Consider the following 17,040-nt stretch of genomic DNA (forward strand, 5'->3'; position numbering starts at 1 on the left):
TACATTTAAAAGCACTTCTAATTAAAGATTAGCATTAATCAAAAGTGTGTGGTTTGCTTCTTAACTTTTACATTTTAGAGTTAACCTATTTTTGTGACTTACAGATTTGCCCGATTTGCTGCCACTGTGCTGATTAGCCAAGGAATTCCTGTATATCTCTTCTCTCGGATTACACCAACCCCATTGGTGGTATGTGTTAACTGTTAGATGCATGTGACTTTTGTACAGTACTTCTTCAAACCTTGTATGTATGATACTACTGACTTGTTTCTGGACTTGTGTAAAGTTTGAAAGCATGTAATAACAGCTTGAAAATCCTTCTTCGACTTGTGTTTAACATATAGGGGGAGAAATTGGGTGGAGCCGCAAACGGGGCGCCAAGCTCGCCTGGGCGCCGGATTTTGTGCTGCGATCGGAGCAGTAGCGATCGCCGGAAATTCAGCTTGAGCGCCCCAAGAGGGACACTGGGCGAGGCTCAAGGTGCTTCGCTTCCCTCTTAGGGCGCTGAAACTGAATATCGCAGTGCAACGTGCCGCAGCACCACACGCTGCGGCACGGCGCGCTGCGGTACTGCAGGCCTTCCTCCCATTCTTAAGGGGGAGGGGCCTGCACCAGCGCGATCAGAGATCGCGAGTGCCGGCAAAAGAGCCCGGCACCGAGGAGAAGTGCCGGGCTCTCGGAAAACAGCCGGCAATGCCGCGGGGGGCGATCAGGAGGCCGGGGACGGAGGTGCTGGCAGGCGGCCGCCGAAAAAAAAAAAAAAAAAAAAAAAAACGGCCGCCCCACACCTCCACCTTAATTTGCGCCACTGCCGCCACAAATAGGCCCCGTGAACTGGGCGTGATTAGCGAACGGCACTACAGAGGCGGTCGCTGCCAAATATCGAGATCGGGGCGCTGCGCACACCGATGAAGTCATCGGTGGCGGCGCAGCGCAACAGGCTAATGCCGCCATTAGTGCCCCAGCTAAATATCGCGGGAGGCGTGGCCAGTGGCGCTAAAGCCACTGAGTGCCCTCTTTAGGCGCTAACTGGTGGCGCAGCCCACCGAATTTCTAGGCCATAGTCTTTTTTGTTTCTTGGTAATTAACTTGATTTTTTTCCTTAGTTGTTCAACTTCACGTACAAATAAAAAACTGCTATCGCCCCGTCGGGGAAATGCTAAGGAGCACTGCGCTTTAAGTGTTTTATGCCGTTGGCATCTGATGCATTTCCCTACCCCATCTCATTATACAAGACCCTGAAGAAATCTGCATTCTCAGTTGAGATGAATTCTACATTGTTTTAGTATAGTATGGTAGTTCTCTGAATTTTCAGTTCTGTGAAAGTTTTACAAGTTTTGTTCATTGAATTCCTGGCACCGAAACTCATGTTACTTATCTACCAGCCTTACACAATTGATTTGTTACCTACCAAATTGATGCAAAAATTCAGCAAAGACCTTGAGCTCCATCTTTTTTTAATGGATATGCCAGTTGAGTACCATTCCATTCTGGGAAACAAGCTGTAGGAAACTGAGACTTGTTTGTCTCCAAGCCACTCATTGAGGGCCTGCTGAGCCTTAAGAGATTAAAATATGTAAAGCTTTGGCTGACACTTGGATAGTAATGCATAGTGTTGGTGGAGTAGCTAACACTTGACACTAATCAGTTTGGCATCACAAAATGGTACCCTGCAATATGCATGTTGGCCTTGGAGTCTCTTTTTTTTCAAAAAATGTACCCATTCAAGTAACTTTGGTACTCAATTACTGATTGTATAATCAGGGGATAGTCTCTTGCTAAGAAACTCATTCATCAACACTGTTCATCTTATGCATGGTCAATCTGATCTCCTGGAGTGGTTTTAATTGCCTGAGTGGGTCAGAGGAATTTTCCAGAGGTTTTTTTCCCCCTTATTGACCCTGGGTTACATCTGTTTGGAAACTCTCATGTTAATCAATTTGACAAGTTGCTATTGCAAATTTTTCCATGGGTGCCTTGCTAGAGGCCGAAACTCCAGCCATTGGTATTCTGCTTCATAGATATATTAAATGCCTTGTGCTTCCTACAAGATCTACAAAGTAAATTTATGGAGCAGCTTCCTTTTAAAGGGAATCATTTATTTTTAGGATCAAGTAGATGATTGCAGAAAACTTCAAGCAGTAAATGCTTATAATATGTTTTCACTTCTTAGTTATGATTATTCACAAGTACCTGGCTGAAGGAGGCAGGCTTCGTCTTTCTTTACTAACTGAGGAAAATATAGTAGTTGGATAAAAGCAGAAGAGCAATCAATTCCTCTGGATTGTTCACTGATAATAGTCTACCGATGCAAATAGAGGATCGGATATAGCACAGCAACTCTCAGGGCTTCTGTTAGCCTAAATCCTTGAGAGCCCCAAGCTAACCAATCATATTTTCCTCTTGGGGTTTGAAGCTAAGTGGTATGAGAGTGGAGTTGATACAGGCGGCTGAAAAAAATTGTATTTTTTTTTCTAGATTTTTAGTTGAAGGAAATTTTGACACACCCATATCACTTATTAGCATTGACTTCATCCTTTTCGTGACAGGCCCACCCTTGCTTAACATATGGATTGGGTAATCGTAATGTTATTTTAACTCCCTGCCACCACCACCCCCCCGCCCCCCGACCGCCCAACAGACTGCCGGAGACCATTGTGACGAGGACTGTGAAAGACTTGAATAGTCTAGAGGGAGAGCAGATAGGTGGCAGATACAGTTTAATGTAGAGAAATGTGAAGTAATATATTTTAAATGTAAGCATAAGGGAAGGAAGTACATATTTAAATGGTAAGTTTTAAAATGGGAGTAGAGAAGCAAAGGGACCTTGATGTGCAGTTACACGGGTTATTAAAAGTGGCAGGACATTAAAAAAAATTAAATACTTGGTTCTGTATCTAGAGATGTCAAATACAAAAGTCAAAGGGTAATGTTATACTTGTAGCTGGAGTAGTGTGTACAGATTTAGGCCGTTTATTAGAAGAACAGTAAATAAGCTATGGAAAATATGCAGTGTAGATTCATCAGAATGTTAAGAGATGGAGGGAGGGTGGTTACAGTTCAGAAGAAAAACTAGAAAACTTAATGACTTTTCACTGAGGCTGAGAAAGTTAAGTATAACCTGGGGTTATGATGTGGGTAAACAGTGATTGTTTACATTGGTTGTTGAGATGGCACTGAGGAAGTTCAGATTTAAGATACTGGCCCAGAAATTCGGGTCGGGGGCTTCCCGCGGGTGCAAGCCCCCGACCTGCACTTACCTACTGCGCCGGCCGTTGAGCTGTGAGCCCCCGTGGGATTCCGATCCTGGGCCTCCTCCAACTGCAGACGCGCAGTGCTTGCGTATCCCAGGGGCGCAGTTAGTTCGATGCGTCCCCATGGATCACGTGGGCCATGGAGAGCCAATGGTAGCAGGGAATGCTTCATTCATAAGTTTGACAGGCCTGTCAAACCTATAAATACTATAAGCCCCAAAACATCACTAAATCAACAAAAAAAAATCACATTTTTAAAATAAACTATAAATTACATGAAATAACTATTTTAAACAATAATTTAAATTTTTGAAAAAATTAATTACATTTTCTAACAGGGCTAAAAACAAACTTACCTTTAAAGTATTTAAAAATAATAAACCTGTGGGGAAAAAATGTTTTAATTTTAATTAATTCACCACTTACCTTGTAAAAAGCAGGCCTTGCGATTGCTTTTTACATGTCTAACTTCTGGAGACTTACCCTCCCGGGAAAACATAAGTTCGATACGCACGCGCTGCCTCTCCTGCGCACGCGTTCGACTTCTGAACCCCTTTCAGGGGAACGGAAGTGCCGGTTTCCCGTGCATGCACGAAACCGGCACTTCCATTGGGCTTACGGGTGAGTACCCCGTGCGTACTCACCCGTGGAGATCCAAATTTCTGGGCCAATAAGAGCTTAAGGAGAGTTTAGAAGAAAATTATGGAGGGTGGTTATAATATGGACTTCTCTTAAAAGATGTCCTTATTGTCGCTGATTCAACAGTTTGCAAAGGAGAAATAGATAGTTACTTGAAAAAGCAATGTTAATGGAAAGCAGGATTAGACTTGGTTCATGGAAAAAAACAGCAGTACAGATTTGCTTGTCTAAATGGTATGGCTCTGAGCTGTAACACTCTGATTGTAAGGCCTGTGGGGCATTTTAATTTACTGTAGGACAAGACTAAGGTTCACCTAGATACATAGTGCATCCTCTCCTGTCTGAACTGGATAATCTCTGAAGTATTAGTAGAAATGTTGCTGTAGGAAGGGCTAAATCAGGTGCACCTTCTGGCTGTACCCAAATATTCAGCCCTATTGGGAAAAATGATTCACAAAATTAAAAAAGAAAAGTACACAATGGAATGGGACTCGACACATTGCATCCTGGACCTCCCTCTCCCAGACCAGAGCAAAGGAAGCCCTTGGGCTTCTCCCTAACTGCAACCCACCTAATCAATAAAGGTTGAATCTGTATAAAATAGCCTAACCTTTTGAGGGGGAGGAAGAAAATAAAATAACATGTCATCTTTGAGATTAAGCCCAGAAAAATCCTCCAAATTCTTAGGGGGAGAAATTTGGTATCGCCCCGTTTGGGGCGCAATTATCGGCCGAGCGCAAAGTTTAGCGTCTGGCGCTAATTATCGCCTCCGACTGCAAACTTGGCTTCTATCGCCCCTGGAGGTGATTCGAGCGCTACACACCTGTCTTAAGGCGCTAACGCCGAGGAGGGAGGCGCTACCTCAGAGGGTGGGCGAAGCTCGTGATGTCAGTCAGCAATGGAACACAGACACACTGACGCTGGCCAGTTCTTAAAGGGGAGGGTCGATCTTGCTCTCCATCCACACCCTGCTCATTACAGCCTTGAATCTCGGCCTGGAGGGACCTGTACATCCGACCTGCTGGAAAGAACAATGGAGAGACCCAGGGAAAGAGCTCGGCGCTAATGGGAGGCACAAAACAACCACATTTTTCCCCCTTAATCTTCATATCTCAGCTTGCCATGCAAGAGAGAAATTAACAACAAATTTATTTTTCCCCTCATACCCTGCCCCACCCCCAAATCTCCATAACTCGGGCACCACCCAATAATGCACTTCAAACCTGATGTGGCTGCTGGAGTAAAACAAGATGATGCATCAATAATGTGAATAGATCAAAACAACTACCAGTTACCAGAAGGCTAGGGTCTTTGTTGACCATAAATTTTGTGAATTATTCAGATCAAGGCTTTGCATACAGCAATGAATAACAGCAACTGAAAAAGCATAACTCGGACTCCTAAATGAACAGCAGGGTGACAGCAATTATCTGTTGGTTTCTGGAGTTGTACATACAGGTGAATTAAAAAGTACCACGGAATCTTAACATTTGCAATGATTGTGATCATTAACTATTCACCAGACATACACTGCACTAACCATTAATGTTTCCCTATTATAACAAGGATCGAAGATAAAATAATAAAACAACCACCTAACCTCCGTGTATAGGGTACAACAGTACTAGAATCCTGCAGGAATTTCAAGGCTTTAATTTTGTTGACAGATTCAGACAATGACTACTTGTGTTTCTCTGTGATTCATGTCATGTGAATCCTCTTGATTGGCTTACTGCCTTGTGACTACTACCAACTCTTCTCCAATTTAATTTGCCTTGCATCCTTTATATATGTTGCTGATATTGGAGGCTTAAATGACCAGTGTTTTGCCTGGTAAAGTTGGATATTTCTTGACAAACATCATTTTTTTTTAATGTTCTATTTAAGTTTAGCTGTCACATTTTAGTACCAAGCACAGAGATCATTTGGCGTACTGTATGCAATTCTGGTTGCCAAACTTCAAAAGGCACCTGTATTGGGAGGCTACAGAGAAGAACACACTTCCTCAAACACTTCTCCATTGTCCAGCTTAGTGGGACTGCCCTCGCCAGACTTTATTCTCATCTTCCCAGTCGTGGCCAGAGAATCTCCTGCAATGGCCTCTCTTCCTGTTATCTCGAGTCCACCCAGGATCTACCCTTGGCCCCTTCCTATTTCTCAACTACACGCTGCCCCTCGGCGATTATCATCCGAAAACACAATGTCCGATTCCATATGTACGCTGACGACACCCAGCGCTTCTTCACCACCACCTCTCTCGACCCCTCCGCTGCCTCTGATTTGTCATGCTGCTTATCCGATGTCCATTATGGGATGAGCAGAAATTTCCTACAATTAAGTACTGGGAAGACTGAAGGCCATTGTCTTCGGTTCCCGCCACAAAATTTGTTCCCCAACCACCGATTCCATCCCCCTCCCTGACCTCTGAGGTTGAAGCAGACCATTCGCGACCTCTGAGGTTGAAGCAGACCATTCGCAACCTCTGCGCCCCTTCCCACCCCATATCCTCTCCATCAGCAAGACCTACTTCCACCTCTGTAATGTCGCCCGTCTTCCACCACTGTCTCAGCCCATCTGCTGCTGAAACCATCGTCTGTGCCTTGGTTACCTCCAGACCCGACTCTTCCAATGCTCTCCTGGCAGGCCGCGCACCTTCCACCCTCCATTAACTTCAGCTCTTGTATCCTAACTCGCACCAAGTCCTGTTCACCCATCACCCCTGTGCTCGCTGACATAGATTGGCTCCGGGTCCAGCAATGCCTCAGATTTACAATTCTCATCCTCGTGTTCAAATCCCTCCCTGGTCTCGCCCCTCTCTATCTCGGTAACCTCCTCCAACCCTACAACCTTCCGAGATCCATGATTCTGGCCTCTTGCGCACCCTAATTTCTAACAAGCCACCATTGGCAGCCTTTCCTTCAGCTGTCTAGGCCCTATGCTCTGGACTTCCCTCCTTAAACCTCTCCGCCTCTCTTCCTCTCTTTCCTCCTTTAAGATGCTCCTTAAAACTTTGACCAAGGTTTTTTTTAACCTGTCCGAATACCTCTATGTGGCTCAGTGTCAAATTTTGTTTGATAACGTTCCTGTGACGTGCCTTGGGATGTTTTACTATGTTAAAGGGGCTATATAAATACAAGTTGTTGATGAGCAATAAGAATGATCCTAAATGCAAGGGTGTGAGCTATGAGGAAAGATTGGAGAAGTTTAAGCAGGTTGGAGAGATCGTTAATGGAAGATTTTATCAAGTATTATATGGTAGTGGTATTGTTTGCAATGAGTAGAGTGATGTGCTGTGTTGAACTGTGAGGGCACCAAGTAGCAGTGGTAAGTCTGTCATTTCCCTACTCTCGGGGGGAGAGTGGGGGCGGAGTTTGATGCAGGAAGCACTCTATGATGGTTGAGTTTTCTTCCTGTTGGAGCCATTCTGCAGCACAAATGGGTTTTTCTAGAAAGAGGAAGAAACTACAGGAAACTCTCGATGTACCGGCACCTAAGTAACCGGAAATCTCTGTTAACCGGCAAAATTCAGTAGTAGGTTCAGATAAGTTTTACTTCATATTAGTGGCCGTTCCTGGATCTGTGGCCGTGTAACCGGGGTTCCTGCACCTGTTGCCATGCAACAGGGACGCCTGGATCTGTGGCCGTGTACGGGGTTCTCGTACCTTTTACTATACCTCTCTGTAATCCGGACTTTTTGATAAACCGGTCCCGTCGGTGCCGGATTTTAAAAAAAGTTTCCTGTAGGTAGTTTGTAGCATAAATGAAGTGTAAATTACAAAATCTGTGATATCCGAGTGGTAAGGTCAGAAACTGAGATAAGCGAGTTATTAGGAACCAAAACCCAACTGTTTATTACACGGTGTAGCGGGGAGACATCTCTTACAGGCTGCAAGCAAAACACAGTATTTCTAACTGCACGATGCAAGATGGAGGATTCACCTCTGAGTCATACCCATAATGCAATGCCACATTACCTTAATAACTGGTGTACCAGGACATTGACTACATGACCCATTACCTTAAACACTGGTGAATGTGATACCTTCATCTTTGGCTCCATCTGGTGGATAACTTAAACATTACATCCCAGATTACTATAAAATCATTGATTGCTCAGTTGGTAAATGTACTGCATGGTATGTTAGTAGGAAGGAACTTGCATTCATATGGTGCTTTTCGTGACCTCGGTTCATCCAAAGTGCTATACAGCCAATAAAGTACTTTTGAAGATTAGTCACTGTTGTAATGTAGGAAACACGGCAGTCAATTTACCCACAATAAGGTTCCACAAATGGTGATGAAGTAAATGATCAGATCATGTGTTTTAGGGGTTTGTTGAGGGGATAAATGCTGGCCTGGACGCAGGGACAACTCCCCTTTCAACTAGTGCCATGGGATCTTTTACGTCCATCCAAGAGGGCAGATGGAGCCTTGGTTTAACATCTCATCCCAAAGATGGCACCTCCAATGCATTACTGAGGGAGTGCTGTACTATTGAAGTGTCAACCTAGATTATATGTTCAAGTCTCTGGAGTGGGGCTTGAACCCAGAATCTTCCGACTCCGAGGTGAGAGTGCTGCCACTGAGCCAGGCTGTAAAACTTTTCGAACAATGTACAATTTTGTGAACTCTTCCAACCTCAGAGGATATCAAATTGATGAAAATGAATCTCTCTGTTGATATTCAGCCTTAACATTTACTTCAATGTATCTGTTGTCATTGGTGAAACCTCCTGGCAATTATCAGAAAAAAATATTTACATAAATGTATCAAAATTCAGTCTCGGCCATTTGCATACTGACATCTGTAAATTGTATTTGCACTTGCGGTTGTCTATTGAGTATATGTGTTTATCATTATGATCTATATGTGGAGATCAGTATTGATGTACTTAATGTTAAAAAAGTTGTACAGTACTCTCAATCTGCTATGATTCTTAAGAACCAAGTCAATTGATTTGTTCTTGATATCTGACTAATTACATTGGATATGATTGTCTAACTAGTAGTTTGTAATTAACAAGTACATATTTAAAATTCTTCCTTAAATATAATTCTGTTCAACTTCTTGTCTTTGTAGCCATTTACTGTGTCCCAGCTGAAACTGTGTGCAGGAATCATGGTAACAGCATCTCACAACCCCAAGCAGGATAATGGTTATAAGGTAATCATGCAATTCTTTATGCAGTACTGTTGGACTGTCATTTAACCCAAATTCATAGGCAATGTTAGTTGACAAACCAGTTTAATTTTCCTCCTTCCACTTGAATATTTAATGAGGAAATACTGAATATGTACAATGATTAATGTACAATGGTTAATGCTCTGCAATGGTATTGGAAATAGATTACAAGAACACATTGAATTGTAGTAACAGATTGGCAAAGTTGTATGTGGGAACGGTAGATGCTTGGAATTGGACTGAGCACATCACTAAAATGTGGTGGTGCATTTTTTTCTTCACCCTGCTTCTTGGGCCCTGGCAGCGAAATAAGCTGATCTCACATAGTGTGAGGTCAGCTCAGTTAACGTTTTAGCACTACACTATGAGCTAGCAACTTACTGCTGGGAGATTGGATTTCAGCAGTCCTTCTGATGAAGAGCAGAAAGTTCCTTGGCCAGCATTTCTTCCTTAGCCAACACCACCAACAAAAACAGTTTCACTGATCATTAATCTCTATCCTTTCTGTGGGATCATGCTGAGTTCAAACTTGCTTCTGCAGTTACATACATAATGATGACTGCACTTCAAAAGTAACCAATTTAGATGTAAAGCACTTTGGGATGTCCTGCGGATGTAAGGTGCTATGTGAATGTAAATTCTTTTTTTTCTTTCTAAAAATTATATACTGAAACTAAAATAGCTCCTGCTTTCCTGAACTATTGCCTTGCCACTTCAAATTAACAGTGTGAGCAAAATCTTCCTAGCAAGAGACATAAAAACAGACTGTAAAAGCTTCTATAGGTATGTAAAAAGGAAAAGATTAGCAAAAATAAATGTGGGTCTCTTACAGGCTGAGACAGGAGAAATTATAATGGGGAATAAGGAAATGGCAGAGAAATTAAACACATACTTTTTGTCTGTCTTCACGGAAGAAGACACAAAAAACTTCCCGGAAATAGTGGACAACCAAGGCTCTAGCGAGAATGAGGAACTGAAAGATATTAGCATTCGTAAAAAGTAGTACTGGAGAACTTAATGGGACTGAAAACTGATAAATCCCCTGGACCTGATGACCTACATTCAAGTGTTTTGAAAGAGTTGGCTGTAGAGAGTGGATGCATTGGTTGTCATTTTCCACAATTCCATAGATTCTAGAATGGTTCCCGTGGTTTGGAAGGTAGCAAATTAACCCCACTGTTTAAGAAAGGAGGGAGAGAGAAAATGGGGAACTACAGACCAGTTAGCCTGACATCAGTAGTAGGGAAAATGCTAGAATCTATTATTAAGGACATGGTAACAAGGCACTTAAAAAATAATAATAGGATTGGGTAGAGTCAACACGGATTTATGAAAGGGAAATCGTGTTTGACGAATCTGTTAGTTTTTTGAAGTTGTAACTAGCAGAATAGATAAAGGGGAACCAGTGGATGTGGTGTATTTGGATTTTCAGAAGGCATTCGATAAGGTGCCACACAAGAGGTTATTAAACAAAATTCGGGCTCATGGGATTGGGGGTAATATACCAGCATGGATTGAAGATTGGTTGACAGACAGAAAACAGAGAGTAGGAATAAATGGGTCATTTTCAGGTTGGCAGGCTGTAACTAGAGGGGTACCGCAAGGATCCGTGCTTGGGCCTCAGCTATTCACAATCTACATCAATGATTTGGATGAGGGGACCAAATGTAATATATCCAAGTTTGCTGATGATACAAAGCTAGGTGGGAATGTAAGTTGTGAGGAGGATGCAAGGAGGCTTCAAGGGGATATAGACAGGTTAAGTGAGTGGGCAAGAACATGGCAAATAGAACATGACAAATGGAATATAATGTGGAGAAATGTGAAGTTATCCACTTTGGTAGGGAAAAATAGAAAAGCAGAGTATTTTTTAAATGGTGAGAGATTGGAAAATGTTGGTGTTCAGATGGACCTGGGTGTCCTTGTACACGAATCACTGAAAGTTAACATGCAGGTACAGCAAGCAATTAGGAAAGCAAATGGTATGTTGGCCTTTATTACAAGAGGATTTGAGTGCAAGAGTAAAGCTGTCTTCCTGCAATTATTTAGGGCCCTGAGGAGACCACACCTGGAGTATTGTGTACAGGTGATCTCATTGAAACATACAAAATTCTTACAGGGCTTGACAGGGTAGATGCAGGGAGGATGTTTCCTCTGGCTTGGGAGTCCAGAATCTGGGGTCACAGTCTCCGAATAATGGGTCGGCTATTTAAGACTGAGATGAGGAGAAATTTCTTCACTCAGAGGGTGATGAATCTTTGGAATTCTCTACCCCAGAGGCTGTGGATGCTCAGTCGTTGAGTATATTCAAGACAGAGATCGATAGATTTTTGAATATTAAAGGAATCCAGGGATATGGGGAGAGTTCAGGAAAATGGAGATGAGGTAGAAGATCAGCCATGATCTTATTGAATGGCGGAGCAGGCGCGAAGGGCCAAATGGCTTACTCCTGCTCCTATTTCTTATGTTCAAGTGCAGCACTTACTATCAGTGCCAAAAGGATACTTGGTAGTTCACTCAGCTACGAGTATTTTCAAACTGATCTCCTTAGCAATTTTTAAATTTTTATTCCAAAGCCCTACATTTGCAGAGGCAAATGCTGTACTTGTACAGTCTTGAGATTGAATTTGTGATGCACCATTTGGTGTGAAACGAAAGAAAGACTTGCATTTATATTGCACCTTTTGCGACCTCAGGATGTGGCAAAGCGGTTTACATACTTTTGAAGAGCAGTCACTGTTGTAATGTAGGAAACATGGCAGCCAATTTGTGCACAGCAAGCTCCCACAAACAGCAACGTGATAATGACCAGATAATCTGTTTTTAGTGATGTTTATTGAAGGCTAAATATTGGTCAGGACACCAAGGATAACTCCCCTACTCTTCTTCGAAATTGTGCCACGGGATCTTTTATGTCCACCTGAGAGAGCCGATGGGGCCTCGGTTTAGCATATCATGTGAAAGGTTGCACCTCCGACAGTGTGGCACTCCATCAGTACTGCACTGGAGTGTCGGCCTAGAGTGGGATTTGACCCCACAACCTTCTGACTTAGAGGCGAGAGTGCTACCCACTGAGTCACGGCTGAACCACAGAAAGAGTGCCTAGTGTGCTAAGTTTTCACTTTCACTTGCAGAAAAGTTTCAGCTATAGCTTAACTTTTCAACTTTGGTTCTCAAGTAAAACCAATGTGTAGAATAGTTTGCATGTGACATTGTTAGTCACAGATTACATGTTTAACATGTAAAGTTCTTGATAAACTGATCGATTCCTGTTCAATATCTTGGTTAGAACTACAGACAATAGAGTAATAGCTCAAGATCATTTTAGTGCTGGTTAATTTCCTATTTGCAGACAAAGGATGTACTGTAAATGGCATTAAGAATTTGTTGTAAAGTAGTCTATTTTCATAAGTTAAGTTCCAATAATTAGTAAATGTTATTTTATTGAAATCCTGTATGAAATTCCTCCTGTAATTAGGACAATTTCCTGAGATGGGGCATTTAGGATGCATTTATTTTTCCAAACTCAATAAATACTTAAAGGGATGCAGCTGATTTTTTTTCAAAATCTAGATGTTATCCCAACCTTCCTGTTTCTCCTCTGCTTTAATTCTTCCCTTTTTTAATAAATTGAACAAACCTGCATAATGGTATTCAATTTATCTTTTGTTCTCCTAAGCCACTTTTAAGTTATGGAGGATCTGTGGGTCTCATGCGACACTTGGAAGACTAATTTAAAACTGCTGGGACTTGCCTAGAGTGGACTAGCGGATCTTCCAGGCTGCTGGTGTTGGAGAGCCCCAGTACTTCTGCGTTCAGCTTGTAGCCAGCTGTACACGAACTATGCTTTGGAATCCAACTGTGTGCATGTGGGTCATCTTCAATGTAAAAGCAGTTTAAGGGTGTTCTAGATTGAGTCCATGTTTGCAAAAGCATTACAGGTCGTCTTTTATCTTTTCTTGTGTTTGTAGGATCATTTAAGGCTATGCACTCAGTAGCAAGCCTGCATCCATCTTTGTTTCTTGAGTCAAGTTTGATTCAGTGTGCTCGGTGGTATTCTAATCCAGAAGTTAGTGACTTGAATAATTTATATTTGTCCTGTTTTGTCTGTTAGCTCAGCTGACTCAGTGCAAAGAACATCTGTCATCACTACTTCACCTCCCTCGTATTTCTAAAGTTATAAAAGTTAACATGCTGAACATTTTTCAGAATAGTGACTATAACTAGACCAAATACATAGTAGGCTCTTTTATTTTTAATGAATAATCGGCTGTGTGGTTGATACTGAAGAAGGAAGCTGTAGACTGCAGGAAGATATCAATAAATTGGTCAGGTGGGCAGAACAGTGGCAAATGGAATTCAGTCCGGAGAAGTGTGAGGTAATGCATTTGGGGAGGGCTAACAAGGAAGGGGAATACACATTAAATGGTAGGACACGGAGTAGTGTAAAGGAACAAAGGGACCTTGGAGTGCATGTCCACAGATCCCTGAAGGTAGCAGGCCAAATAGATAAGTTGGTTAAGAAGGCATACGGAATGCTTGCCTTTATTAGGCGTGGCATAGAATACAAGAGCAGGGGGTTATGCTTCAACTGTATAAAACACTAGTTAGGCCTCAGCTAGAGTACTGCGTGCAGTTCTGGTCACCACATCACAGGAAAGATGTGATTGCACTAGAGAGGGTACAGAGGAGATTTACAAGGATGTTGCAGGGAGTAGAGAATCTTAGCTATGAGGAAAGACTGGATAGGCTGGGTCTGTTTTCCTTGGAACAGAGGAGGCTGAGGGGAGACCTTATTGAGGTGTATAAAATTATGAGGGGCATAGATAAAGTGGATGGAAAGGACATATTTCCCTTAGCAGAGGGGTCAAAAACCAGGGGGCACAGATTTAAAGTAATTGGTGGAAGGTTTAGAGGGGATTTGAGGGGAAATTTCTTCACCCAGAGGGTTGTAGGGGTCTGGAACTCACTGCCTGAAAGGGTGGTAGAGGCAGGAACCCTAACCACATTTAAAAAGTACTTGGATCTGCACTTGGGATGCTCTAACCTGCAGGGCTACGGACCAAGAGCTGGGAAGTGGAATTAGGCTGGATAGCTCTTTATTGGCCGGCACGGACACGATGGGCCGAAATGGCCTCCTTCCGGGCTGTAACTTTCTATGAATATGCACTATCCATGTGGAGCTTCACCTAATAGCCGTGCAAAAACACTCATCCATCATCGTTATCTCCTTGGGGATGTTGTAACTGTAATGCTCATGATTTCCTGATTTGTGTAGATGATGGGTAAAGTTCCCCACTGGTAATGTTTGTTTGTAATGCTAAAATGTTACAATATTAAGCATGGAGTGTTACACGTTCTGATTTATGTGTATACTACAGTAACTACCAAGTTGTAGAGGAAATTCCATCTTCACTTAAGAAAATCTTTAAGTAGCCCTTCAAGATGGGGGCAGCTGCATTGCAAGCTAACAGTTACTCCAATAAATTAAGTACTTGTGTTAGATCAAGTCTTCAAAAAAATGGGAATGGTGCTTTTTTCCCCATATCACAGTTTATTTTCTTAGAAGTCATTGAATCATATAAATCACCGTGATGGTTTAACTTGAATTAAACAGTAAGGCATTTTGTTCCAAACTAAACATGTTTGGGTCCATCCCTAACCTTTCACAGTGGTTCAAAGTACATCAGGAAAGGGACTGATGGTCCACAATTGAAAGAAGAGAGTATTTTCTATACTTGTGTAGGCGAGCGATCTGAATGGTCTTGCTCATCCTTTTTTGCACTAATTTAAAATGTATTTATTTCTTTGCAGATGAATTTTGTCTTGAATTGTCCAAACACTAACCTATGTCTGTAAATCATGTAACCAGTATGGTTTGTTTGGTAATTGTCAGGTTTACTGGAATAATGGAGCTCAGATTGTTTCACCTCATGATAAAGAAATCGCACAGGCCATTGATGAAAATTTGGAGCCATGGTCAGAATCCTGGAATGACGAGCTTGTTGACTGCAGTTCACTCATTAAAGATCCTTATGAAAATATGAAAAATAAATATCTTGAGTGTCTACAGAAGCATTGCTTTCACAGGTGAGTGAGCAGATACACTTAGCCAGTTTGCTACAGAAATCAAATACTAACAACATTTTCTTTTCATTCTTTGATCACATATTTGCCAGTCTTGTGTCACCAGAGTCTGACTCGAGCTGCTTAGTAGAGCTCAATTTTATCTGGAATCCCACTATATCTTTACAAAATAATGTGGAATGCTGGAAATCTGAAATATAATCAAAGTGCTGGAAATACTCAGCAACAGACTCTCTTTCTCTCCACAGATGCTGCCTAGCCTGCTGAGTATTTCTATCATTTTCTGTTTATATCCAACTATACCTTTATTTGGCTAACGTGATTCAATTTTGTGTGTGTGGCTATATGCAGGTAGTTCAGTTGTCTCTAATTCTCTCGCTCCCCTTTTGGAAAAGTACTTTGTCTCTACTCCACTGTCTCCCCTCCTGCCAAGGTTATCTTGTCCATGGGACAACTCCCTGCTCCCTTAACCCCATTCCCACTAAACTGCTAACCACCCAACTTCCATTCTTGGCTCCTATGCCAGGTGAAGTTGTAAACAGTTCCCTCTCATTATGTATGGTCCCTATCACTTTCACAAATCCCTCTTCAAAAAACCCACCCTCGACGACTCTGCTCTTGTAAACTCACCCTTTGTTCCCTCCCAAATCCATGTCCCTCTTTCCTATAACTACATTTAAATGTTTCCAATTGGGTTTCTGTCCCTGCCATAGCACTGAAACGGCCCTGACCAAAGTCAACAAATGATATGCTGTGTGACAGTGACCGTGGTGCATTTATCCCTTCTCGACCTCTTTACTGCCTTTGCCATGGCTGATCACACCATCCTCAGCATGGTTTCAAGAAGGGGAAGTCATGTTTGACAAATTTGCTTGAGTTCTTTGAGGAAGTAACATATAGGGTGGATAAAGGAGAACCAGTGGACGTAGTGTATTTAGACTTCCCAAAGGCATTTGACAAGGTGCCACACAAAAGATTATTGCTCAGGATAAAAAACCACGGGATTGGGGGTAATATTCTGGCGTGGGTGGAGGATTGGCTCTCTAACAGAAAGCAGAGAGTTGGGATAAATGGTTCGTTCTCAGACTGGCAATCAGTAACTAGTGGTGTTCCGCAGGGGTCAGTGCTGGATCCCCAACTCTTTCCAATCTATATTAACGATTTGGAGGAGGGGACTGAGCGTAACATATCAAAGTTTGCAGATGATACAAAGATGGGAGGGAAAGTAGTGAGTGAGGAGGACATAAAAAACCTGCAAAGTGACATAGACAGGCTAAGTAAGTGGGCAGAGATTTGGCAGATGGAATACAATACTGGAAAGTGTGAGGTTATGCACTTTGGCAGGAAAAATCATAGAGCAAGCTATTATCTTAATGGCAAGAAACTGGAAAGTACTGTAGTACAAAGGGATCTGGGGGTCCTGGTGCACGAAACTCAAAAAGTTAGTATGCAGGTGCAGCAAGTGATCAAGAAGGCCAATGGAATGTTGGCTTTTATTGCTAGGGGGATAGAATATAAAAACAGGGAGGTATTGCTGCAGTTCTACAAGGTATTGGTGAGACCGCACCTGGAATACTGCATGCAGTTTTGGTGTCCATACTTAAGAAAAGACATACTTGCTCTCGAGTCAGTACAAAGAAGGTTCACTCGGTTAATCCCGGGGATGAGGGGGTGGTCATATGAGGAGAGGTTGAGTAGATTGGGACTCTACTCATTGGACTTCAGAAGAATGAGAGGCGATCTTATTGAAACATATAAGATTGTGAAGGGGCTTGATTGGGTGGATGCGGTGAGGATGTTCCCAATGATGGGTGAAACTAGAACTAGGGTCATAATCTTAGAATAAGGGGCTGCTCTTTCAAAACTGAGATGAGGAGAA

General features: G+C 42.4%; 1 protein-coding gene across 2 annotated transcripts in view; it reads left to right on the forward strand.

Moving 5' to 3' along the window:
* The window catches only part of pgm2 (phosphoglucomutase 2), a 105,940-nt gene that overhangs the window by 24,150 nt on the left and 64,750 nt on the right, over positions 1–17,040 (forward strand). For both annotated transcript variants that reach the window (XM_085968501.1, XM_085968511.1), the window contains 3 exons: positions 105–189; positions 8,973–9,056; positions 14,971–15,164. In XM_085968501.1, the coding sequence (XP_085824627.1) occupies positions 105–189; positions 8,973–9,056; positions 14,971–15,164 (363 nt within the window). The remainder of the gene's footprint in view (positions 1–104; positions 190–8,972; positions 9,057–14,970; positions 15,165–17,040) is intronic.

Source organism: Somniosus microcephalus, chromosome 2 (genome assembly GCF_052327205.1).
Source record: "Somniosus microcephalus isolate GS21.2 chromosome 2, FLI_Smic_1.0, whole genome shotgun sequence".
Classification (NCBI taxonomy): Eukaryota; Metazoa; Chordata; class Chondrichthyes; order Squaliformes; family Somniosidae; genus Somniosus; species Somniosus microcephalus.